The sequence below is a fragment of the Apteryx rowi genome, unplaced genomic scaffold (assembly GCF_003343035.1).
Source record: "Apteryx rowi isolate R43461 unplaced genomic scaffold, aptRow1 scaffold_98, whole genome shotgun sequence".
Classification (NCBI taxonomy): Eukaryota; Metazoa; Chordata; class Aves; order Apterygiformes; family Apterygidae; genus Apteryx; species Apteryx rowi.
Genome location: NW_020451293.1, coordinates 88,026 through 115,364, shown reverse-complemented (window position 1 = coordinate 115,364; position 27,339 = coordinate 88,026). Strand labels below are relative to the sequence as shown.

General features: G+C 48.0%; 1 protein-coding gene across 1 annotated transcript in view; it reads left to right on the top strand.

The window, feature by feature from the left end:
• Positions 1 to 26: 26 nt before the first annotated feature.
• CHST13 (carbohydrate sulfotransferase 13) overlaps positions 27 to 27,339 on the top strand; it is a 41,039-nt gene continuing 13,726 nt past the window's right edge. The window contains exon 1 of the mRNA XM_026055061.1: positions 27 to 120. Coding sequence (XP_025910846.1) covers positions 27 to 120 — 94 coding nt within the window. The remainder of the gene's footprint in view (positions 121 to 27,339) is intronic.

Below are 27,339 nucleotides of genomic sequence, written 5' to 3'. Positions count from 1 at the left end.
GCTGCGCCGCGGAGCCGCGGCGGAGGATGCGGCGGAGCAGGGCGCCGCGGGTGGCGCTGGCCGCCTGCCTCGGCTCTTTCCTCCTGGTCGTTTTCTACTTCCAGAGCAGCCTCAACCCAGGTGGGTTACACGTCCCCCCCGGGGGTCGCTCCGCGTCCTGACTGCTCGGTGTGTGCGCGTGTGTTTGCGTTTGCTTTGCCGGGGCACTCGCGCAAGTTGCTCGTCTGCTTTGGCGAGGGGCTCTGCRCTTTCGGGATGCCCCTCCTCGCCCCGCGGAAGGGCCCTATGCACCTCCCCTGGGGTCCCCGATGCGGCAGCTCCGTGGGACGGATACTGGAGGCAGCGTCCGGGCGTGCAGAGCCATGAAACGGGTTCGGGTCTGGGCTTCGGGATCAGTCCCTTGATAGTTCAAACCACTTCGGTGTCGCTGAGAGCCAGTCTCGTCCAGAGGGGCCGAGCTGCAAGACAACACTGATCCGCTGAAAGTTTAAGTTAGGGTGAACCGGCGAACTTGCTTGGAGGTTGCGTATTTCTCAGCTGAGACCATTTAACTTCACTTTTGTGATCGGGTGTAATGTGTGATTAGCTTAGTGTAACAATGTTGCTGTTTCACAATGAAATCCATGCTTTATTTTAGAGCAAACTTATTTTGGCTGACCTGTCCCTTTCAGGAGTGTCCTTGTGTTCAGTGAAATCAAGGCATGAAACTGTGTAAAACTGGCACACAGAACTTCAGTGGAATCCTTCTGAGGCTGCRCTGTGGCTAGGAAAGATAGAAGAGTTGCTCTGTTCTGCAAGAAGTGCCTATTTCACACCCGCAGTCACTAAAAGTCCTGGGGAATCTGGCTGAATTGCTCAAGGGACATCTTTACTGTCTGCTCTTAGAAATATTGTCGATGCTGAGAACGATTCAGTAATAACAGAACTAAAATGTAAACTGTTTTGTACTGGAAGGGTTATTTATTTTCCTGCCTGATTTCTGCTCTTCTTTGTAAATTAGTTCCTATTTCCTAAGAGACGTTATTGAGTAATTCCTGTAGTTTTAACAATGTACTAATGGGTTCTGATTACAGCAGCAATCCATCAATGGGGCCTTTAAAGTTAGACCTTAAAATTCAAAAGACTGATTTGACTGAAATGTTAGTGGAATTTTATCAGCATGGACTAAATGAAATGCAATTTTCCTTTTTATATGGACTGTTCCATCACTTTAATGTTCTTTTCTTAAAACTAAAAGGACTTGTCTGAATAATCCAAGACTGAAAAGGAATTAGGTTTGCGTGAGCGTTTGTTATTGCTAGAATAGCATGTGAAGTTTATCAAATGCATTCAGTAATCCCAGCAGACTGCAATCAGTATTTATTCCTTAAGACCTTTGTTTTTCACACAAATAATATGTGCCAACTTATTTTAATGTTGGGAATATTCAGTAAAAAGTACAGCACTGAATCAGCTTGAATATCCATGGCTCCTAACAGAGAGAGGACTGCATTTTACATTGGGTTCACTTTCTAGTATTTGACTGGAAAATCCAGCTCATTTCAGGGTTTCCTGGTTTTTAAAAGAAGACTTCTGTGAGTCTGAGWCATCAGACATTTCTGTGCTTACTTGAGTTTAATCCCGTGCGTGATCTCAGCATAATTCCACGTAGAGCTCTCAGCAGGTCAGGGCAAACCAGGTGACAGTAATGGTGATAGCATCTCACAATGGTTTGAGGGGGGTTTCAGATCTTGAACCCTATYGTGAGAGGTGCTGGGCCACAGCCTGATCAGGTGAGTTTTTTGGAAATGCAAAACCCCTAGCAGTCTGCAAATCTATTCCCTTAATATGGGATAAGTGTCATTTTCAAAAGGTTCTGTAGATGGTCATAGGTCTGGAATACAGATCCTTAACTGGTGTAAACTACTGCTATCTGTCTCCTACTCTCAGTGAAAGCCCATTGACAGAATGATGAACACCAACTGCAGGTTTGCCCCTTAAGGTTGACAAAAGAGGTGGATTAAAGTGACATTCATGTTGTCTAAAATCTGGCTGTTTTCTAGACATATAGTTGCCTCCCTGTGTCCACCTTCCATATTTATGYCATTTCTTTCCCATAGTATTTTTCTGATTTGCAGTATTTTCTCTCCTCTTTAGCTCAGTGAAATATTCACAATAGCAGAAGAAAGGCACTTTGCAGAGATCATTATCAAATACAGAAAAGAAGCAAGCTAAAAACTGCTTCTTTTTCTTTTAGCTCAAGGGAAAGCAAACAGACCAATTACTTGAATTTTAGAAGTTACTAGTTAAAATAATAGGCAAACAATTTGCAGACAGAAGTGTCATCTTTAAAGTGATGGCTGCCTTGAGGTTATTTGGAATTCTACTTGTCTGGTGTCATTTGGTTTCTATATACTAATGAAAAAAAATGCTAGAAAAAGCAGCAGTGTTACAAGTCCCCTCTGGAGCAGTCAGATCCTCTTCCCCTCTTCTGCAAGATTCTGCAGGTTGCCTTTCCTGGGCCACCTTTGGTCCGGTTACATGTAACTTACTGAAGATTCATCCATCCTGTCCGGAAATCAATGCATACAACATGGGAGGAAAGACAATATAAACGAGCACATTTTAATTAGAAAACCACTAAGGGTTCATCTAACTGGGCATCGGAGCAAAAACTAACTCCTTCATTTGCAGTTCCCRCTTTTAACTGTGTCAGTACAGTTCTGTGCGTGGAGCGAACTCCACCAAACTCAGTGGCTATATTGAAATAAGACTTTCTTGTTCTGCAATAGGAACACCCACACACCAGCGTGTGCTGAAATAACCCAGTTCCTAAACAGCCTCCAAGTTAGTTATTTTGGTGCTGGGCTGAATTTGTTTGTACTGAAGTCAATGGCAGAATCCCCCGTTGTACCTACCAGAGGCAGAAACAGGCCTGGGTGGATTTGCAAACCTCACTGRCACTCGGGAAAGGTGAGACAAATCTCATTGCTCCTTGAGGGAAAGCATCCACATGTGGATTTGTGTGCTTAAGCGTGCACTGACTTCATACCCCTGGTTACTTTACTTTAGCTTTCTTTCTCAGGTCTGGCTTTCCCAGGGACTGTGCTCCCCATTAACACACACAGTGCAGCCCGTTCTCCCCTGGCCATGAGGTGCAGCTTCAGCACATGGACTGTCCCCTATTCACTTTGGGTCTGTGGTGACCTSTCTGTCCTATCAGCCTTCAGCTGTCTTACTCCAGACTAACAGGCACATGGCTGAAAGCAAGATATGTGCATTGCAAGAAGGCATTAAACATGTGCCAAGCATGCTGTCAGAGTTTACAAACACTGACATGGTGAACAGTTACGAGGTCTGACTGGAGCAGTGATCTTTCAGCATCTCCAGTCCCTCCTGCATCTGGACTTGTGAGCAGGTATGCTCAGCTCCTTGTCAAACCTTAGATCTCAGCTTGGTGCCAGTAGTTATGTGTTCCCTCAGAGGATTCAGCTCCTCAGGGACTTGGTTGCACTGGTGTCAGCCCACAACAATCCAGGAGATCCAACCTGGCCTCAGCATCAGTAATCCATCTTCTGAGCTGATTTTTCCCTGCTGCCTCTTCTGGGGACTGTGTATTGTTAGTAGTGGCTATAYTGACTTTTGCACACCATACATTTTCTGTATGGAGAAGGTGGGAATAAGCAGTGGGGATCTCTGACCATTGTTTCATCTAACTCCGGTCATAGTATGTCTAGACTGGCACAACAGTAATGCTGGAGGCTGCTGGCCCTTATCTACATGAAAGGTTTGGTTATTGCTGCTCTCGGGAGAACTATATGGATTTTAGCAACTCCAGCAGAATTGGGGATGACTATGCTAGCATGGATGTGGGATAGAGAGAAGGAAGAATATCTGAAGGAGGCAAAGGTGAGGTGAGTGGAAGATGGTAAGGCCCTGTATTTCTCTGCATCCACAATGTCTGCCAACCTCAACTGAATATGCTGTGGGGGCCACCCCCGTGGGGAGTCTTTTGGGAAGACCGAGTAGGCAAATTGTACTGACCTCCAGAGAACTGGCATTTTTCAGGCTGCTAGCCGGGGTCAGAGGGATGTGTGCATGAACTTGCAGTCTGCTAAGTGGTTAATAAACAGCTCTGCCATCTGAAAAGACTGTATTTCCTAATGAAAGGTGATTACATGCTATAGGAAGTTTTTTACATAATTTTTCCCTTTTCAAGGTTCTAACTGACATTGCTCAACAAAAAGTCCTTTTGCAGTCCAGGGAATGATCCCAGAAGTGTTTTGAGGAGGAGGCACCTTTGGGTGCTAGAGGCAAGGAAGGATGGTGAGATCTTTCAGTAAGACCCCAAGAGATCCCTGCGTAAGAGCGCAGGTTATTAYGTTCTCACCCAGTCCTTCCTGTATCAAATCCAATGACTTGTGCCTGACAGAGGTGACTGGCRGGGGACAAAAGCAGATCTTGCGCAGAGGCAGCCTAAGGTACGGGCAGTGCTCCACTTCCTGTTGTTTCTAGCTTGTTCCAATGCTGAATCACCTTCTCCAATAAGAAGGAAGGAAAAAAACTTAAGCGCAAAATGTTGCTTTATTTCTGCTCTGATTCTGTCCGACTTCACCATCCAGCTATTACTTCTTAAGTCTTTTTAGCAGCACTTGCTTATTGCTGGCTTCTGCACTTCTCATGTTCTTTTACATCTGCAGGAATCATTGGGCTTCCAGGGGGCCTTGCAGGTTAGATGTACCCTGCCTTTGATCTAACTCCTTCACAACAACAGATTCCAGAACTAGGATCCTAACAGTGCCAAGGTTGTGATACTACTCCAGCCTTTAGAGAAGGAACTAGACAGATTTGCAAATGGGAAAGGCAGCAAAGCCCCTCTCTCTGTCCTGATCCACTCTCACATCAGCCGGTTTCATCTCTGACAGAGCAAAGCCCCTTCCAGTTCTTCCTGGAGCAGAGTTATTGCTTCTCCAGCTTGAGGGATGAGGACTGGGGGTCACAGGAGGGGTCACAGGAGGAGGACAACATGTAGCAGTGCCAGAAGCCACACCACTGGTATGCAGCAGATATCACAAGTAGGAAACYCCCTCATCATTCTGGTATGGTTCTAGTATGGCTTTCTGATGTGCCATGGTGGATATGAGAGATCCCCATTGCCACCGCACCTTGCCAGCTTTGGGATGGTTTCTGTTGCCCACCCAAACCTCTCTTAGCAGCTGGCAGGCTGGAGAAGCTCTTGYTTTCCCAGGGAAGGAGCTCAGTCTGGTGGCTGAGGTACACCAGCTGAACATCATAGGTTACAGTCACAACCTCCTGCCAAACTAATGATGAAGCATGTGGCAAGAGGAACCCACAGGTAGTGTCCACACGCCCATGCTCACAGGATAATGCTGTATAGACCAGGGGCATTAGCAGTGAGATATGAAATAACTCAGAATTCAGGAGCATTTGGAAGTGTGGAGATTTGAGGCTTTTCACCTCTGCCTGATGCAGAGCTAACAGCCCAGGGATCACCCACCCAATGAGAAGTGAACTGGCTGGACAGCTTCAATTATGTGAGCCCAGCCAGGCTTTTCTGAGGTGTCTGTTGAATTTTGTTACATTGCTTTTTTCAGTCATCAACTTAAGGTGCCTTAAAAGGTATGTAATTTTAGTACCCACTGATCTCTGCTTCTGAGATTTGGGCCTGCTGATCTTTACAAAACTGGCCTTTCAAGTTTTCTGGGCATCCAAAATCACTGGTTGCTTTTGCAAACTGTCACAGTCAGCTTGGTCAATGGCCCTAAAGCTTTGTCCCTTCAAGGCACAGAGTTTATAAGTGATTTGACTGAGGTCCCACAGAGCACTAGTCTCTGAACCCACAAAGCCACCTAGACCTAGCCTGAATGAAGCTACTTATATACATAGATACTATAGCTGTCTGAACCTTTTCAAACTAGGGATTTTCTTAGAATGGAGGAAAGCCTATTTTAGATCACAGTTCCTCCCCAGTTTTTGAAGGTATTTTCAGGCTGAGATCCAGGCACCACCAAAGTCAATAGCAGGTTCCCCACTGACTCAGCAGGCATGGGATTTTCCCACTTGTTGTCCAGGGAGAGGAAATCCTTTCCCCATAACAAATATTGCACCACAGTTTCTGTGAGCGAGTGGCAAGAGCAGCAGCATGATGACATTGGAGGGACTGGGGCATTGACCTCTCCTTGCCGATGGCTGCCTGCTGGCAAAAGAGAGCAAGCGATCACCAAAGCAGCCTGGAGGATGCGTGTTGCACGGCTCACGCTTCCCATGCACARTACACCCCTTGGGACCCGAACGTGGCTCTGCCAGCAAAGGCTTTCTGAGGCTGGGTCATGTTTGCAGCTGGCTGACACATGTCTTCAGCTTTCCAGATAACGAAGGCCAAGCTGCCTTTGCTCTAGCAAACTCTGCGAGCACAGCCAAGGATGTGAAATCAAAGAGGCCCTCTAAGGTTGTCTTGGGGTTTGGTTTCATTTTGTTTAGTTTCCTTTTGTTGCGGGGCGATTTTGTCCGGCTCAGGTTCCCCTTCTCAGCAATATGAAATCCAAGAGGCAGTCACTAACCTTGCAGGAGCCAGCACACAAATGCAGTGCTCAAAGTACAGAGATGTTTGTCAGCAGAGGCATTGGGCAATGCAGGCTGGAAAGCCCTTGGATCTGCCATGTTTAAAGAAAGCACGAAATGCTGTAGCCATGACCATTGTGGCAGAGTAATCTGCCCGGTTCAGTGCTGAAATGTGGGGTAGTGATGAAGTCCATCCGCTCCCGAGGGCCAGCCCTTTCATGAGGAATGCTTTTTAGTCCTTCTTGGCTTCGTACAGTTTCCTGTGAATCTCTGATACATGCAAGAGGTTTGGGAGGGGGGAAGGAGCAGGGCTTAGCGTGCCCAGGAGTTAACTCTGTGCCTGCAGGAGAGAGTTGTGTCTCAGTCGTTCTGTGAGGTGGATCCAGCCTTTGCTGGTGCTGCATCTTTCTTGCGTCGCAGCATGGCTGTTTTTCTGTGGAAGCATGTTATGCCTGGGCTTTCTGCTTTGTCCTTGCTTCCACCTGCAGGAATTTAAGGGGGGTAACTCTAAATGGGAAAGATTTAGGGGCAGGACTAGAATCATGCTATCCTTGGACACCCAAGGTCCAAGTGAAATCTGAAGGGATTTATACCATTGGTCTTCCCCTTCCTCAACTAGTGTATTTTGACTAGCCATGGGCAAAAGAGGTATGACTTCTTTTCCCCAGGATGTAAGACAGCACCAGCAGGGTACTAAGAGCATATGTGGCCCAGGGAGAAGCTGCAGCCCAGGGGCACAGCCCGGCCCCCTTCTCCTGGTTGAGCGGGGCCCTGCCCCTCTCCCTCTTGCCTAGCCTGCAGCCAGTCCCAGGCAGGCAGGAAATGGTGCGTATCTCTCACTGCGTGAGCCTTGGCATGTTTGTCATCCACCGGTCTCTGAGTAGAGATAGCTACAAACTGGAAAACTCCATTTGGTGGAAAAAACTGGAACAGGGGAGCTGATATTTTCATGAAGAAAGCAAAGAAACAAAATTTCGCACCCAAACAGTTTGGGCTTTCCACAGAGAGACCCTCTGTTTTTTCTACAAAAAGTTGACATATTCATGAAACCTGTTTAAGTGAAGACCCATCCAGATGCAATGTTTTCAAGCAGCCTTATGTGGGTAATGGAGAAGAGGGCTCCATGTCCTCTGTTGTTTCCTTGGTCTCCAATTTATCCTGCAATAAAGGCCTCTAGTAAAGCAGCTTCTGGTCCTTCAGGCAGGACCTTCTGGCTACTATTAGTCAAATTTGAGGCTGGAAACTGAACGCTCAACGCAGTGGCCAAGGGACCCGAAACTGATGCTGAAAAGAGGCAGTTGCTAAACCAGTCTTCTGCCAGTCAGCACCTGGGCAGCCCCTCTCCTGGAAAGGACAGACACTGGGGGTGCTCATGTTTATTATGGGCTGGATTTTCTTCCTTGGTTGCTGCCTCCTGTCAGCATCTGAACAAAGAGCATCACAAACCCCCCTCCAATGCCAGGGCAAACACAGCTCTCTTTCCCAGGACTTTCTATCAGAAGCCAAGAAACTGCAAAGGCATTAGGTGCTTGACTCCCATTGTTCCCGCTCGGAGCTGAGTACCTAAAGAAGAGCTTAACTCCCCAAATACTTCTGTGGAGCCAAGCCAGGCTGTTTCAGTTGGGGCTTTTCCTTTTCGCAAGGAGGCTTTGAGACACAGCTGGGCAAATGCCCAAAACTTTTTCTTGTTAAAAGGCATTTAAAGACCATTAGCAGTCTGAGAGGGAGGGAACATCTCACAGAGTAGCTCTGGTAGCCTGAAAGGCCCAGTGCGAACACCACCATGCCTCGGTCCTGCCTTCAATGCAGGGTTTGCACTGCTGCTGAGAACTGGTACAAATGGAGCTATGCTGAGCTGGAGCATTCATAGATGAAGGGGAAGCCTGGTATCGGTGGAGAGCTGAACCTCTCATGCCCAGCCTCTACTGTCCAGTTCAGACCAGTCTGCTCTGCCTTGTACATGCACCTGTAGAGTTTGCACTGCTGTAAACCAGGATGCCCTCTGTCTGTCTTCTGTCTGGATCAGTGCTTTTGGGCATGGCTTATGTTCAGTTACAAGCTCGTTGCGATTGCCTCTGTTTTACATGATTCTTTTAATTTTTCCCTTCTTCAGACACAACTGTCCCTGATAGTAAAATCTGTCCAGCAGGGCTGGCTTGAGGAAGATATTGCGAAGGGCACCCAACACATGGTGCTGCTGCCCTAAGCAGATGTTCCCCTTCCACAATGCCAATCTCTAGCTCCAGATGTTGGAATCTTGGCCTTGTTGCTGGCTGTGGAGGTTTGCTGTGGCTTGCCTAGTTTTGTCTCTGCTGCAGATTTGCACCCCCTGTAATTCCAACAGGACAATCATCTGTAGAGCTCTGATAAGCAGGGATTGAACTGTTTCCCCTGGAATCCCCTCTGCAGCCTGCCTGGGCTTATTCTGTTCTCTTTTTCCCTATTGTGGGCATGTGGCCTTCACTGGGAAGCCAAAATCTCAGTCTAAGTCAAAGCCCAACATGGGCAGAGGTGGGAAGAAAGAGTTGCTCTGTATTCTCAGGAGCTGGGTGGCCACCGCTCAGATAAATTCCTCTTTCTGCACGTTCTTCACAGATTTGCCAGCATAGGAGGTAACACTGGGGCACGTGGTTTGGTTTTGCTTCTCTTAGAGTTTTAACAAGCAAGGGAGCAAAGCTAATGCTGCACTTACTGTGTTGGAAGGAGAGCCTGATGCTCTGGGGGAAGCATGCAGCATGTATGAGTACAGGGGAAGGGAAGCAGAGCCGAAGGTCACGGTGTGAAAAGTGGCTTTGTGTGATTTGGATCTTGTGCAGAAGCAATACCTGATGTTCCCTGATGCTTAATGCCTCCTTGAGCCTCGTGCTTTCTGAAAACTCAGTAAGGCAGCTGGTCAGCAAACGGGCTGCAGTTGCACAAGCCAGGCATGGGACAGCTGCAGACTTTGCAGGAGGCAGCACAGTTCCTCTCATCTACCACTGCTGCATGGGTTGGAGTAGTGTGCAGGACTACTCTGTGTGCAGGAGAGCAAGCTAGGGAGAGACCTTGTAGCCAGACAAACCTACGGTAGGTAATACCCTTGACTGTCACCCCACCATTTAACAGCCTCAAAATTTCTGCTCCCCTCTCGTTGGGCCGGATCTGGAAGAGCCCAGCATTGCCCTGAAATGTACTTTTAAGTGAAGTTGTTCAACCCTGCAGTCTGAGCCAGCAGACAGCACAGTGATTGCAAAAAACAAACACACCACATTCCCTCATGCACACATGCTCTCCTGCATTTGGCAAATATGTCTCAGTGTCAGCTCCAGACATCACTGTGACTAGCCCTAGGCAGCTGCCTAAAAAATGGCCTTTCAGTATGAAAAGATGGTGAAAGGCTGTGCTGGAGCATTGCTTGGGACCCCAGCAGCTCCCTTAGAGATCTTGATCTTAAAACTGGTGCTGTTCTGCCTGACCCACACAGCCTGACAAGACCTGTGAATTTGGGGATGTCTCTAGACTGGCTTGTCAGCAGACAGTCTAGTGTGAGCGAAACTGAGCTCTCCCCCAGCGTTTCTTTTGAACACTAACTATCAAGCAGGTTTAATTTTTCCCAGACTCTTTGCAGCAGCTCTTACCTACGAACTGTGGTGACAGATGAATATGCTTTCTGAAGATCCCTGCCTTGTAATGCTTTCCAGCGCAGACCTTTTGGAGACAAGGATCTGCAGGAGTTGGAATTTTGTTTCTAGGTAGCCTTCTTCCTTGCCTAGATGAAGGAATTCAAAATCTGCTCAACCAGTGCAAATCCATTTCCCTATTGCTTGCTGGGATTCCATTGAGTACATTTAGCTGAACTCTTGTGGAGCTAACAGAGGTCTTCCTTTAACTTAAGGGCGTGGAGGTGTCCAGTCTTGAACCAGTCAGTGCAGAATTCCTGCAGCCTGGCAGAAGAACATGCTGGCTGGCCTGGAAACTCTTGTTTTCTCCACAGTGCCCCAGAGCTCTTAATATGTGGATTAGCTTTGAATAGATAAAACAGCTGTAAATTTCCAGGCACACAGACTGATGAGAATGTCTGGGAACAGCTGGAAATTGATACTTCCTGGGAGAAGAAGGCAGGTTTTCCTTGATGGTTATTACTGCTGCAGCTATAACACATTTGGGTTCAGCAGCTACAGCCACAGCTGAGATAGTCTGAGTAGCTCATCACCATTTACCCATACAGGAAAGTATGGCTGCGTAACCCACATCCTCCAGCAACTCTGTGCTGAGATGAAAACCACCGTTTGGTATTTAAGATGTTCTACGCCCTGGTTTCAAGGGTGTGAATGTGTGTGTATTCACTGTCTACCTCCTTTTGCCATTCCACTTGCTCACACTGCCCTGTCAAGTCTCTGGCTCTTCCCTGCACCACGGGGAGAGCTTCCTACTCCTACTGCTGTGCTCTTTGAGCCATAGCCATTTCCAATCCCCTGTGAATAGTCCAGCCTGGCTCTTTCAGGCCCTGTTTGTCTCCTTCTCTGTTAGCATGTTTGCCTTTTCCTCAGCCTTATCAATTATTGTCCCTAGTGCACTGGGGGAATGGAAGATAAATGCATTCAGTGTTCCTAGCAGTGCCATTCTACCTTATTGCTGTCACTGAGCCCTCGTGGCGATATGTCATGTTGCTTAGCTGTTTCTGCATCTGAGACGCGCTGAAAGCCACATTGCCTGCTTTACATTCTGTCTTGCTCAGATGAGTTGGTTACATAGCCTTGTAAACAAACTGCTGCTGAGATCTGCTGTGCAGAAGAAACATCCAGTGCTGATGAGGACCCAGCTTTTTCAGGATTGGACTTCATTTTCAAAGACTCCCTACAAGCTTTCTCCAGGTTCTCAGCTGGGTTTGAAGCACCTTCATCACTGAAAAGTCTCTTTTGGAAGTAGCATCTTCTCAGTAGCTCAAGTCGCAGATCAGCAAGCCCCTAGCTTAGGCACAGCAGATTAGCAGGTGCTTGCAATTGTACCTGTGGYATGTTTGCATGGAGGAGATATTCGGTTGATCATTTTGGATCTGCATGGCAGTGCACAGGGCATTTCATGACCCGTGGCTCCCTTCCCATCCCATGCCACCTCTGTGGTATGGAGTGACGTAGAGGCACAAGTCCTAGCCTCTTGTCACGACAGTGGTCAAGGCTTGTTCTTTTTGTAAATGACACTTGGTTAATAGGTCTCCATCTCCTGGCAGCTTGCCCAACCACTTTCCTGGGGAGGAAGCAAAGGGTGCGGCAAAGGGATTTATGATGTGCCCTTGAAGGCACCCCCTCAGTTGTGTCTCGGTCTCTCGAGGAGTGCTGCTGTCTGTGCAGATATGCAGCCTCACCACTATCATGAAACATGATCCAACCCTGCTCTCTGGCCAGATGTTGCTTAGCAGCTCTGTGCGATGAATTATTGACCTTGTAAGAAGGGGGGTAATGTTGACATTAAGGTTCAAAGGTGATGTTTGTATGGAGCAGCTGGTTGTGGGTATCTCTGTGACTAGCTCCCCTGTTCAAGATGGCTTCCTTCAAGTCAAGGACCTGGGAAATTAGCACAAGCTAACTGGAGGTCAGAAGTTCCTCTGCAATTCCCCTTCGCTGTTCTTACAGTGATGCCCTCTAAGTATGCAACTCTTCCCACCCTTATCTGACCATAAGGAGCATATCTGCACAGTCATATTTTTCTGTGGCGTGGGAAGACTGTGAGTTCAATCCTGCAAACATCTGCAGAGCTGGGCCATTCCTATGGCACGAGCACAGTGGTAGCATATTCACAGTTGAGTCTTTTCCAAGATTACTCCCGGCAGTATCAAAGAGGTTCATTTCCCTTTAGCTTAATAGGATCGGCAGACACTGGCTTTGTGAGACCGAAACAAGGCTGACTTGACTCTGATGGAATTTTGGTTCCCTTCCTGAGGTATCCACTAGACCTTGCTCCTGCCCTATGAAAGGAAAGGGGAGTCTTCAGAGTACCTGCTACTAACCAGGCATCTTCAGCACTTGGCTGGCACCATGAAAGTAAATTCAAAAACCACTCAGACAAGTTGCTACCAGTGGTGTTGTATCTATTGTGTCTCAGTGCTGCAGTGGCAGTGGAAATGTTTGTACCCCGTATCAGACGTGCTGGCTGGGAAGGCAGGGCTCTGTGGTGGCCTCAGGCCATGCCTGCTACTAATTGCAGTAGAAATAGGGATAAGGAGCTCTATGACGAACAGTTATGCACTGGAGACACTTCTTCTTAGCCTCCAGCAGGCCATAATTAGCTCCTGTCCTAGATTCACACCCCGTTAGTCTCAGCAGTCCTGCTCTGCAAGTTCATGCATCTCTTCAACACATTTGTAAAGTCCATGCCTTTCGCTAAGTGTTATGTGGCAGTGAGTTTCACAGGTTAATGACCCTCTGTCATTTAGAAAGGCACTAACTGGACAGACACTCTCAGCTGCCTCCACAGAGAGAAGAGGGGCAAGAGCAGTGAAGCAAAGCCAGAGAGGGAATGGCTGTGGATAAGGTGGTGCATTGAGAAGGGTTTGATGAATGTACATTGTTTCCAAGTTTGCTTGGTGAGGTTTTCATCAGTTCCAAATGTACAGAGCTGACAAGATGGCTTGAAATGCATTCAGCAGGCAAGTACTTGAGCCATACAACATTAGGGAGACTTGATTTTCTCTTGTATCTGTGTAGGTAGCTTGTGTGCAGAGGGCACAGACAGCATCTGCCTGAACTAGACTTGACTGCAAACAGGCTTTGTGCAAGTCCAGCCTGGCCTCCCAGCACCTTGGACCGTCTTGGCCTCAGCAGCTGATCAGAAGGCAGCAGGCTGGTGCAGCTGGGCTCTTGGCTTAACAAATCCATGCAGCTGTCTGAACCCAGGAGTTTTACTGCAGCTACAGCTTGTCTATGCCTGCCCCAGCAATGGGAGCACACACAAGTACAGACAAGGCCACCAAGTATGCAGGTGTTCAGGGGAGAGGAATGTCTCTGGTCATGTGCAGGACTATAGCCTCACCATTTGAAAATCAGCCCCTGTGCATCCCGGCAGGGATCTCTGCCTTGGCACTGCCAGCATGAGTCCTTCTGCTGCAATTCCTGTCAAGCACTGGACTGGAAAGGGAGTTTATTGAGAGGGAATGGAAATGCTGGCAGTTCAGACTGGCATCACGCATGCAAGCAGACAGTTGGGGCCAGGAGAACGACAGACATAATGGGGAAGAGAAATTGTTCTTGGAAAGCTTCTAAGAGGAATTAACCGTTTGAAAATGTGAAGTTCTGTGATGCTTATGCATAGATATTTTATTTGCTCACATAGGCCGTGTTCTTCCTGGACATTGTTAATTTTCTGTTTCCTATAAAGATCTAGACTGCATTCCTTGTCACAGCAGAGARCTAGGCACATTGCCCTAGTGGAATACATCCCCCTGCCTCAAATGCCTATGATGTATTAAATCTCCCTTACATCTGCCTCAGCCTGGTACTAAGTGACTGGAGCCTTCTGCCACCACCGAGGGGACGCATGGGTTTAGAAAGAACCATTGAACACTCTGTCCAAGCCAGCCACTGTTGACTCTGGGCCCTGGTGGTGATGCTGTGGCATTTGGCACATTGCTTGAAGTAGCTGGATTCTTTCTTTCTCTCTCTGCATGACTTACTGTGAGCTAAGCCTATAGCTGTCACCCTTTTCTGTCACTTGATTAGCATTTCCCTGGCTGATTCTTGACTCAAGTTGACTAAATTGGAACAAGAAAGCCTTCCTTGAAAAATGGACTCTGAGCCTTTCCCGTCTTCAGGGAGGAGACAGCCGCACAGCCACAGGCCAGCTGTACCAAACCCAAATGTCTGGGTACAGCTAGAAACATCATGATGGTACAAGAGGTGCCATCTGCGAGAAATGAAGGAATACTACCTGCAGAAACATAAAGGCAAAGAAAGCTGTGCAAGAAAGCAGGAATCAAGAGAGGAAAGAGCTTTAATGAGGCTTTATAAAAACTAAAGAACTTCCCTGTACAGCTTCTTCCTAATGGCAATGCCATCCTGGGAGTTCACCTCCCAGGATCCTGAGCGTAGTGTAGTTCTTAGTGGTTGTAAAACATCTCCAACTACTCCATCTCCAGCAATTGCTGATCCTGTGATGACTTGGGTATGGTGAATACTCCTTAAATAGGGTCATCTGGCTAAAGCCTCGACAGACTGGAGCTTTCAGGAGTTGGTTCTAGGCAGTATCCTGTTAGGGAAAAGAGAGAGAGGAAAAAAAAAAAGGCAATAAAGCCAGAAAGAAAATATTCTTCTGCTGCCCAATGTGTATGACACATGACGGGCAAGGAGGCAGTAGAAATCTAAACTAGGTCTTGCACCTAGTGCAAGAAGGTTCAAACCCAATCTCATGTCAGGAGTTTAATGTTCTTTTTGTAACAGCTTAAAAAATAAATACATCTGATGATGTCCCCTTAAATCTCCTAGCCTCCTTTGTGGCCGGAGTCTGAGTGATTGTGTATAGCATATGGAAGAAGGAGTTGGCTGCAAACCCATTAATGCTAAATAGTGTCTCAGCTCTAGTGTTAACCACTGACTGCTGAGCTTGCACTGAAAATACGAAGTTCTGTGGGCTGGATTTGTCATGCAGGCATGATAAGCAAAATGCACACACTAGTTCATTGCTTCTTTTGACACGCAAGTGCTACAACAGCCTGCTGGGAATTGCCTCAGAAGGGCCCCAGTGAGGGTTTGTACACAGGGTCACGCTAACTTCGCWGTGTCTGGGAGCACTTGCACGCCTAGGATGGTGAAAAATCAACACCTTTCCTTCTGTAAAATCTGTAAAAGGAATAATAGAATTGGGCAATGGAGATTGCGTTGTCAGCAATGTTTCTCATGTTTTTGGAGCTCCTTCAGCAGAGAACTTTCTTTTTCTAGTGGTTCGGAGCAAAATCCAAGTAACTCTGAATATTGGTCCTGTGCCCCCCTCCCATCACACGTCTCATACAGTGTTGAATGGGAAGCACAGATCCTGGCATGAAGGCTGTGTCAGAGCAGTGATTTATCTAGCTCAGCCATGGCCTGGACCAAATGGACTATCCAGCAGATCCCAGGGGGTCAGAATGAAGAAATTGCCCATTGCAGAGGTACCTTTTGAACACTTTCAGTGCAGGAGGGAATGATGACATGAAGCATGAGATGATAGGTTTAATTTACATCGCTGTAGTAATTGCAACTCCAGCCTTGTGTGCAGTCTGTCAGAATGCACTGTTTGGGTGTGATTCTTGGTTAGGATCTTGCTTTCAGTGCTGTTACAGTCATTGCAAAGGAGTGCTATAGCTCAGGACTCCCTGTTTGCTTTCCTGGGACAGGATCTTTATTTCTACTCTGATTTCTTCCTTTCATTCCAGTTCCACCTTAGCAACTGGAGACCCTCATCACTGGGGCAAGAGTTTATATTTCCTGGGGCAGGGAGTTGACAGGAGGTCAGGTCAGCTGTAAGGCTGCTGCTTCTGTCTCATCAACCGTTCAGGAGGCGTCTGCTGTCATTTCCTGGCAAGGTGGTGTTCCCTCCTTCACAAAGGTTGCCAAGCACCAGGGAGGCTGGGCTGAGACATTTTCCTATGAAAGTCGATTTGTTTGTGTTGAGTCAGCTCCAGATGGAGAAACCTGAAGTCTGGTGGCTCTTAGTGCTAGTGGCGCTTAGTGCTGGAGGCTGAATGACCCTTATCTGCTGTCTGCAGTTTTATGGTGTCTGGCTTGAGCCATTCAGCATGGAAATGTTCGTGGGCAGGGTGACAGCATTATGAGTAAGGGGCATTGCAACCCCATGCCAAGGGAGCGTCAGGCTGCCTTTCCCCAGCAGGCTGGAAGTTGCATGCATTTAATATGCTCTGGGCTCTGGGACTGTTCGTATGCCTTCTGCCCTCAGGTTTCTGTGTATGCAAGGGTCCCGATGCTGGGAGTAGTTTGCACTTTGTGGATGGTGTAAATACCCCCACATCCAACAAGTAGATGATGTGGTTCTGTTGCCACTCCATCTCCCTCCATAACATGCCAGAGGCACTTCTTTGCAGCCCCAGGGTCAAGGTCCCAGACAGGAGGCGACTGTGTACAGACCTCAGGGATCTGAAATACAGATGGAGGCAGGTGTGCCTGTATTTCTGGGCCCGCTTCAGTTCCCTGAGGCCTTGCATTTCCACACCCAGATGTTCGCCACAACCACTGCTGCTTCTGGCAGCCTCAGCTGTTGCCTGGCTGGAATGGGAACAGGACGTGTGCTCACTCCTGTGGATGGCTGTTCCCATCAACCCCTTTCCATACAGAATCACTTAGTCCACRTCCTGAACTAACATTGCCTGCATGTATCCTGCCCCCCTCTCCCTCTGTTGTCCATGGACCGCTGCCTTCCAGCCAGCAGGGCTCATCCCTAGAAGAACAAATGCTTTTTCCTGTTGAACGCCGTGCTGTCTGTCAAATTATCCCATGTAAAACAGTGACTCATCAGCCCTCGTTACAGTGTGTTTCTTGGCTAGCAGGCCACTGCCATTAGTGCAGGGGAGCCTGGCTGTCATTACCATCCAGTTGTGCCACTCAAGCCCTGGGTCTCTGGAGAAGCTACAAGGTGGTGATTGCTAGTTGGGAGATGCTTGACTACATTATCAGACTGTGGGAGAAAAGCTATCTGTAAACAAACCATCAGGCTCTTCTGGCTCCCAGGTCTTCCCAATGCCTCTTTCTGGACAGATACATGATTTCATTGTGCTGGGGCCTGAGGAGGTATTCATGTGAGGCCGACTTTGACCTTGGAAAACCCACAGATTATTGGAATTCTGCAGTATCCCTTTTCTGTCTCAGTGGTGCAAACAAAACTATTGTAAAATTTGCAGGGGGTGACTTTCACCTGTGATGTGTCCAGCATGTTGCCTGCTGGCAGCAGGCAAGCAGGAGTAGGGGACAGCAGCATCCCTGGGAAAAGCACCCTGTGTGGGTGCCAGATAGCACGTACCTGGCACAGTACTGGGTGGGCATCTATCATAGGGCTGAGAGGCAGAGAGGAGATGCCAGGTCCTGGTTGGGGATATTAGCAGTGGAGTTTGTTCATTTTGTGGAAGGAGCTTGAAAAACACTCCTTTCCCTCTTTTCTAGGAGGTTTGTACAACTGGGCAGCCCCTAAGGCTTTCTCAGAGGCCAGAGGCATCACCTCAGAAATCACTGCCCATGGCAACTCTTCTGAAGAACGTGTCTAGGAAGGAGGTACTGGAGTGCTGGGATGCGAGACTGAAAAAGGTTGCTGAGGATGGGGTGCTGGCATTTGGGGAGCCCCATCACCCTTCAAAAGCCATCGGTGGCTGCCTGGGGTTGGCCTCAAGAAGCTTACTGAAAAAATAAGAGTCATCTGGGAGAAGGGAAAGAGTTCTGGGGAGGAGGATGTGGGTGATAGGGGCTGGCAGGAGCCCTCCATCAGCACCAGAAGGATGGTGCATGTCTTAGCCAGGTACTGGAGAAAAGGAAGAAGGCGGACCATTGCACTGCCTTCACCCCTCCCCTGCGCCCATGTCCCATCTTGTTCTGAAATGGCACTTTATGATGGTGGCTAAAGAATCACTTTTAGGCAACACTGGTGCCTCTGGTGCTGCAAAACCATATAGAAATATGTGTGGGTTCCATATAGAACCATATAGTTCCACATAGTACATGTGTCTCCCGTACAGAAATATGTGTGGGGTTCCTCTGTCTGAGCTAATGGGAGAGGAGATTTGTCTTTCACTGCTGAAGTGCGTTGTTTTGTACATGGGCCATTCCTCGTGTAAATCTTGTGTGCATGTTCTGTCTTGTCCCGTGCAGGTTTGCCTCGGAGGTGGCTTCCTCCAAGTTGCTTTTATTTGTGTTTTTTCCCTTAGCTTTGCGGGTAACCTCCTCGCAACACATCTCTGTTTAGCCCTCTTGCAGTTTCTATGTGCCGGGAGGTGAGGGGAGGGGGGTTAATTATTTGGTTTGGCTGTTTCCAAAGGGCTAGGGGGGGTGGTAGAAAATGTGTAGCAGTGGAAGAAAAGCCTGAGCTAAGCTTTCAAGCATCCCTGCACTGCTGGGACTTGGTTCTGTCTGACCTAGCCAAGTTCAAGTCACTCGGTTGGTTTAATTTCTGCTGAACGAAACAGCTTTAAATCAGGAACACATGAACTGGAACATTTGCATAGCTTCCTCTTCAGTCAGGAAGCAGTCCTAGGAGGCCTAGGCCTTAGACTGCCATTATTGGAATGTTTCTGGACACGATCCTATATTTGCCTGATTCAGCAAGCCCTCTAAATAAGGGTATTTTGCACCATCTGATCCAAAACTCCCAATAATCCATTGCTGGCCACCAGCCTTTTACATGAGCTTGGCCACCAAGCAAACGGATACATGTTTTCCCAGGGATACCAGCCCACTGCGTAATGTGGGGGCAGTTATGGAAGTGCCTTATACAAGCTTGTAGCAGCGGCGTTATAGCTGTGGGGGAAAGGAAATCTCCTCCATTCAGCCAGCTGATGGAAGAGCAGGCAAGCTTTCAGACTCGCAGGTCACCTCTGGTGCATTTTGCTCCCCACCCCTGTGAGAACAGTCGTATTTCTGCTGTCTGTGCGTCCCTCCAGGGATGTGACAAGGAGTGACAACCACTGAGCTGCAGAGATGCTCCTTGTGGGAGACAGGACCTGGCCAGAGATCAGACTTTGTTGAGGGGATGCAGCTCAGCAGTGGTGTGAGCTGCCTGGGCTGGCAACAGCCAGACAACAGCGTTGCCCAGGCTGTAAATCCTCTGGAGGTAAATGGTGCTGCCTCTCAGGAACAAACAACTCCTGTGTCCGCTTTGATGGAGGGACAGGGCAGATCRACATTGTCCTTCCTCCCTTCCCGAGGGAGAAATGACTTGTCCAGGCTCCTCCTGGAGGGAGGCACTGGCAGAGATGGGGGATGAAGCCCTGATCTCCTCCTGCTGGAGGAGGACGCTGGCACCTTTATCCTTCTTGAGGGCATCCAAGGTAGGGAGAGGTGCCAGCACCGTTCCCTCGCCAGCCCTGGCAGGGACTCACTCCGGAGCCGCTCAGTCCCTGGCTCACGCTTGGGAGCTCTTTCTCAAAAGGCTGTTGTGTGCAGGCAGTGCTCCGCGTGCCCCTGATGCTGAGGCTGGCTGGCGCCAYGCTACTCTCTCCTGTGACAGGAGCAAGACGGTAGGAATTGGCTTAGGCTCCAGGACACCCAGCATCGGGTTGTGTAAGGAGGCTCAAATGTTACCAGCTGCCTGCTAGTTCGTATGTTAGAAGGGCCAACCAGAGCAGGGGTAGCACTTGGGTTTGTCATGTTGGGTTTGGCTCTCAAGGCTGTATTACAGCAGGGAGTGTGTTAGGGGCAGAAGATGGGGATCACTCATCTTGATGTCCAGAGAGACACAATGCTAAACACCATGGCAGCTTGAAAATAAGTCAGAGTTGTATGGCCCAAAACCAAGTTATGTGGAGGCAATTTCTGAGCCTGAGAGATAGGGTGCAGTGCTGGTGGGAGAAGATGCGTAGCCAGCAGGTTCGGCTGGACAGTTGAGCTTTCAGGCCCCCTGCCAGCACCTGGGGGTTGTGGCTCAACTGGTGAMATGGAGGGATTCAGTTAAACCACGTGGTGGTTTTGCAGGGGGYAGGGATGTGTCTGTCCACTGATCTGCTCAAGGAAGCAGGATCGCAAAGGCAACTCCAGTCCTACCTTTCTAATATGCTGTAGCCCTACCCTGGCTGGGTTATTTGGGAGTGATTTGCTCCAGTACCCTTGCAGGGGTTGAACCAGCTACAGATTTTGGGCTTCCCTTGAAGGTCCTGCTCCTAATGCTCCCATTGCCCTCACCATCAGGGAGAGGGGTACAGGATTGTGATGTTGGTTGGGTCCTGATGGAGACAGCTGCCAGGCCTGGGCTTGGGCACCTTGCGCAGTTTTTTTTGGAGGCTACGTCATCTGTCCCTAACTATTCAGTTCAGAGGCATCCTGCCCCTTGGCTTTGTTATGAAGTCTGATGTTCCAGAAAATGCTCTGGAGCAGGCGAGTGGAAGGTACTTCTACTCGCCTGGATGCCCTGTCRCTGTGGGGCGCCACTTCTGCTGCAGGAAATGGGATGGGTGACACCGGAGCGAGGTCCAATGGAGAATGGAGGGTTATTCCCTTTCCCTAGCAAGCGAGTGGAGACAGACACCTCTGACAGACAGCTGCTGCTACACCGCCTCTACCTCAGCGGAGAGAAATGCAGAACCAGCCAGCTTTTAACAAGGCCTGGCCTGTAGAGCAAAGGGCAGGCTGTCAGGAATAGGCTGAGTTATATATTGCCGCCTTGCTCGTCAGCAAGGGGAATATCTGAGGCAGACTGCGGCGGATCTGCCTGTGACCACACTACATAGGGATGCATCAGATGGCAACTCGTCGCCTACATCCACAWAACCTCCTACAGTGGAGAGTCACTTACTCATCACCCACTGATGCTAACGAATGATCACCTAGGTCTGTTTTGAGTCTCTGTAAAAGGACTTTGTCTCTAGCCAGAACAGATTAAACAAGCCATAACTGGGGGAAAAAAATACAATGCAACAGGAAGCAAAAATGGGTATGCCATTAGCAATTAAAACACTGGCATTTCCAAGCTGCTAATCTTACAGTTGCGGAGGATGTGGGTCTGGAACAAAAAACATACATTTGTGTTGTAAATGTTAGAGCCATGGAGTTTTGCATTTTGATGCCAGCTCTCCTCCGTCATTCCTCCTGCTCACCCCACACTGGCATACCCCCAAGATGAACAAAAAAGGTCAAATACAGCATTCACTCCAAAGGGATGTGTTACCTGCCAAATGTGAACTGTGCGTGGTGGGTTGGGCTGTTGTTATTGCAGGTTGTGTATGCGAGCTCTCCCCTTTTCTGTAAGATGACCGCTTGGGGCATCAGTGGTGTGCATGGAAGATGCCTGGGGAAAGATCGAAATGTGTCTTTTCTGGTTACTTTTTGCTATTGCTCATGCCTGTCTGAACATTGCTGTTCATCTTGAAATGCTCTGTCCCCCTAAAACGCCCGGCCCTGTATGTGCTTTGCTGTCAAGTATCTGCCAGAATGGGGCATGGAGGCCACCCGGTGCTTCTGAGCACGCCCAAGGGGCTCCAACTCTTAACGCTGGAGTGTAAACAAAGTGCAGAGATACTCATCAGCGGTCTGGGGGACAAACCTCAGCTGTGGAAATCTAGGAAAAACTTGACCTGCTATCTACACGAGAGAGCCCATTCCAAACCCGCTCAGCCCCAGCTGCTCCCGCAGGCTTCTCGGCAGAAGTTTGGAGGCTTTCAGGCAAGTCTGAAATGTCTCTTGCATCCCTCAGGTCTCTCAGTAATCCCTTGCATACTGAGAAAGGTAAAGGTTGGGGTTGGGCAGGAGAAGAAGCACTTGTTTGAGTTCTTTGTACACAGTTGTTGTATCATCATTTCTCTTTTGGGGACAAAACATCATTTGTCATATCCTATAGATTAGGGAACATTGTTCTTAGCTATGGCTGGTGCATTTTGATCTCCCTCAGTGAGAGGTACAGCTCCCACATTTGTGTGGTATCACTCTCCTGTGCACCCTCAACCAGGTCCCTCTGTAGCTTGCCAGCCACCCCAGATTTCCCATACTGTGGTCTCAAAGCCTGTGTCCTGCATCCAGAGTATTCAGGACGTTCCCTTTTACCTTGCAAACCATGGCCCTAAGAATAGATGTTTTAGTGGTACAGCAAGTCAGTGAGAGTCGGGGGCCCACATAACCTGCTGGAGATAGCTTTTCAAGCGACATAGCAGTTGGGGGATGGTTAGGGTTTCTGTCTGTTTACCATATTTTAAGGACAGTAAATCAAGCAGTCACTGCACCGGGTGAGCAGAAGCCAAGGCGTTGCAGTACAGCTATGGTTTGCGACTGAGCAGAGCCTTGCTAGAAAACACGTCTTGCTGCACTCTTGCATTGTGGTTGCTCTTTTATCCCGTGGGCTAACACAGCAGACACATCTCCCCCTCCTCTCCCCACATCACATGACTGTGGGGGGGATCTTCAGCCTTGGCAGACAAGAGGTTCAAGCAGACTTGAGCTTTTYGGGGCAAGCCAGCGAGCCGCAGAGCTGGTTTGAGGAGCGAAAGCATCAATGAAGCCCAGCCGGTTATACTTCCTGCTTCTTGTTTCACTTCCAGCTCCCCAGCAGAGGTGGCTGCGTCTGAATTCACAAAGCTGAAGGATGCATTTAAACAAATCGAGCACGTGGTGCTGTTAGATTTCTTTTTCTTTCTTCTCTAACATTTTAATTCAGCAAGCATGTGTTGTCTATGTTCCTGGCTTTTTAGATGCACTAACAATGATTAGTCACAGGAGTCTAAATAGATTGGATTGCCTGTTTGCTGAAGCCAAAAATTCGTGTTCCCAAATCAAAACCTTCCCATAAGAATAAAAATTAGAATGTTTTTTGCTTTTAATTCCCAGAGGTGCTCCCTTAGGTTTGAATATATCTAAGCATGTAAATGCCAGAATTGCCACACTTTCTCACAGCTGAACGCAGCACGCAAGAAAGCAAMGGGTCGCTTATGTGGTGATCTCCATTAAACTGTGGTCAGTGTCTTCATCGCCGTAAGTTTGTAGGTCTGATGTAGGATTTTGGTGTTTGGGATCCCACATCATCCTCCCTTTTAAAAGTATCTTTTAAAAAAATCCCAGCAATCAGCTGTTGTGCTTAGGTGGCAATGGAACAAATGTATTCTCCATTGGTCCGAGCAGAGGCAAAAGGGCCAGAGCTTTGCTTCTTTGAAACCAGTATTTTTTGCCTCAGTTGTTCCTCTGATTCTTCCAGGGAGGGCCTGGAYGTGCACAGTGATCATTCTTCATGCAGACCATGGGCCACTGCCCAGGAATCGCCTCATGCTCTTCTGGCCTCTGTGACATGASCCATCCTTTGACAGTGTCAAATCCTCCAGCTGCCAACTGGGCCATGTGTCCCAGGCTTCCCTATCAAACTGGGTGAGAAAGCTGAGCTCAACTGCAGTATGTGTTTGGATCCATCACTGCTGTTGTCAAGCTCTATTTTCTTTTTTTATTGTTTTTTTTTTCCTCTTGGATGTTAAAATCGAAAATTGGACAGATTCAGCAGGCAGTGACTGCAGCTAGGATTTGGCTTTGAACAATGCGGTCTCAATATGCTCTCTTAAATTAGATGGCAGGATCCTACTCCATGTCTCTTGGGTGCAGTTATTTTAATAGTAAGGAGATTGTCTTAGCGAAATGGGGCTGTGTTTCTGCAGTCAGGGCTGAGTGAGCTGTCACCGTTACGACCAATGCACTCACTCAGCATTCRTGACAGATAGCAGAGAGGAGTCAAAAGTAGCAAAATCTGGAGAAATTCATTGCTGTGGGCATCAGCAGCCACAAAGATCCAGGTCTTAATTTCTAGATCTTCCAGTGGCCATGGCTTTAAGCAAGGGTTTTAAGGCAGATCCCTTTAGACCATAGAGCTCTGGGTGTTGTTACTCCTTCTGGTAAAAATGGCTAATATTGCTCTCATTTGTTTCCCACTGTAAACACTTCTTTCCCCTATGAAACAGTAAGGGTAGGAGTGCTTCCTTTTTTCCAGAGTCTGTAAAGCCCCATATAGGTGGTGTTCCCCTCACTTCCCACCTCCTCCACAAATCCTCCCTTGCTCCTCCATTCTGGACTTTCACATCCCTGTTTCAGGCTTGCAGTAGCTGCACAGTTGACTTCCGTGTGTGCTTCAGAGCCCAGCAGTCAATTCATGTCACTGATACCTTATCCTATGTTCAAATCCAGAGTTCCTCAGATGTGCCTCCCCCCATCATGTGTAGAGTTTCTTTGAAATTTCAGCTAAGAGAAAGCATCCCATTTAAAGAGGGGCTGCCCTGAAAACTGGGTCTCCCTACAGTATGAACAAATGCCTTTCGCACTCATCCTCTGGGAGTCACAGGCTGTAATTAACACCCAGACCAGTCATTTTGGATGGCCAGGCACCACAATTATTTTTTCTCTTATTTTAGGTCTTTGTGCAGACACAACAGGAAGTGAAGGTAAGGGTTTGAGACAGCAGCGTGGAGATGAGTGATAGTGTCAGGATTAACTCCTTGGGGACCCTCAGGGTGTGTACTCAGGTCCTAGCACATGGGCTCTCTCTCCACTCCCCTTGGCTGGTAGTCTCCAGAGTGCCGAATCTCTGGGTGTTAACCCTCTTCAGCATATAGGAGTAGAGGCCTGGAGTGGAGCTTTTGGCTCCTCGTGGCCCTGGGGCCCAGGCAGCCCAGCCTGGAAAATCCCTGAAAGTTCAGCCTCCGTCCCTAAAGGAGTGGGGATTCCTCCCACTGTGTCTTSGCCAAAATCCCACTGATGTGGGGTTTCCAGTCCTCCCCTCAGAGTCACGCATCTCGGCACCTGAGCAGATGGCCCAAAGGTGTCCTGCMCCCAAGGCATCTCCTGTCCCTCTCTGCTGGTGCATTCCCAGGAAATGGCCACGTCCCCTTGGCTCATAGGCACAACCAAGTCYTTTCAGTCTCTCATGGGACAGCAAGTGCTGTGCTCACCTGCCTGATTGCTTCAGGAGTCTTCCTCTGCACTTGGCTCAGTGTGGAGCCAGCTTCCTCCATCCCAGGACACCAGAACTGTCAGTGCTGCAGATGAAGGTCACCAGTGCTTTGGATAACAGTATTCACGGGTTTTTTGCTTTTATGGGAAATGCCTCACCTGATATATTTTAGGACTTCATTTGCCTCTTTCATGACTGTGTCACACTGGCAGCTGATAGTTCTTAACTAATGCATCTGGGACCTCCTGCCATTTCCAGCAGCAAAGTAGCAGAAACTGCTAAATTCCAACACTGTTAATTAAATTGTGTTGCATCTCCAGTTCTCTCATCCAGGGCAAAGCTTTAATTTCCCTGTTTGGTATTTCAGTCTCCCCCTGCCATGGCAATCTCTTTAATACTGTGTCCATCATCAGTTCTGTTCTATTTTTATGTTAAGCTCATTCCTGAAGTATTGATCCCAAAGCCAATCTTTGAGATATATTCACTAGAAATTCTCCTGCTCAGCATTTTCCCTTTCTAGTGCAACCTGCTTTCCAGTTGCTTGTGTCCCTTACAGTTCCTGGTTTAAACTTTGTCTCTGAYTGAAAAAAATTATTTCCTGTGGCATGTCATATCTCATACTTTACTAATATCTGGGTGAAGATCTACCATATATTCTTGATCTACAGAAATGGTTTATTTTATTGACAGGTCAGGTTGCTAAGGTATGATCTGCACTTAGTAAATGCCATGTTGCATTTTATTCCTCTTTCCAATTGCTCCCACATCTTTTAATTGTTTTCTTTCCTTCAGACTGTTTTCTAGGGCCTTGGTAATGCTGATGTCAGACTAACAGGCTTGTCATTGCCTGAATCCTGTCTCCTAGCCAAACTCTAAAATTCAGGCACTGGATTTACTGTTGTGGTCACACAGAACCACCCTCCATAATTAAGAGCCTCTGCAGCCAGAATTGCAAGTTCTTTCACTAGTGCTTCCAGAAATCTGAGATGGGCATGAGCCAATCTTTCCCTCACTTCACACGTGACTGATTGTCTCCATAATCAGCTAATACACCTAAATATTCACAGCTTTAAAATCCATTTCCTTTTCCAAAGAGAGCTGGCAGGTTCTTTAAACCCCAGATCCTACAGTGGTATTGATGTCACATTGCTGCAAGATAATAGCTTTGTTTTTGATGGAAACAGTACTAAAATCTAGGCTGTAGAAGGAAAAGAGGGAGGGAGTACATTGCCTTTTCAAGCTCCAAAGGAAAGCCTGAAGGCACCAGTAGCACAGCAGTCTCCAAAATATTCCTGAGCTTCCTTTCAGGCTCTTCTCATTCAGTTTTTTGTTCTGATTAGCATTACTTCCTTAGCAATGGGTTTTCTGTCCCCCGCTGTGCATCACTCCTATTCCCTTGCTTCATCCTTTGAGGATGCAAAGGGCAAATGTAATATCTCCTTCTGCTTGTCTCATTGGAAAACTGTTTGGGTTTGGATCATAGTCATATCCTGATAGCTTGTCTTGATACTTGTTATCCAAATGGTGATCCAGTGGTTGCCAAAGGTTGACATTTTCTCTCACTTAGAAACTGGATATGCCTTGGCTAAGTAACATCCCTGCTTACGGATGCAACTGTGGCCTTGCTAAATTTCTGAGGATTACCATCACATGCGGTGGAATCTGGGAACCTCGGTAACAAGCTATAAAGTCAGAAGGAAAGCCAAGATGCTGAGATCTTGGCAGCTCCCCCATGATGGAAGATCCTGCTGTACTTAGGGCTGTGATGCCAAAATGCAGCACAGTCATATGTTTCACTGTCATAAGTCCATTGTCATATGTTTCAATATTCATTGGCCTTCCCAAACTGCTTAAAGTCCCAGGAGCATCCCAGCGATGGGTAAACCACAACTGTACAGGGGATGGCATGACTGACTCATTCTCAGCAGAAGGAATGGAAGAAGAGGGAAGCGTAAATGCCATTGCCCGTCTGCCCCCTTCCTCCCTCCTCCTTGCAGTCCTGGCTGCATCCCAAACCTAATGGAAGGAACAGGCACAGATCAAGAATCAAGCCTTTCCTCTGTTCCCCCTGCACATTTGGTTTCCTTTTATTTCCAGCAAAAGGGTTTGGGCTGTGCATGTCAGCCAGGAGTCTGTGGGATCCCCTTGAGCTCGGCCTTTGCAAGGTAGGCCATTGCTTGCTCTGGGGTGGGTGGTGAAGGCAAG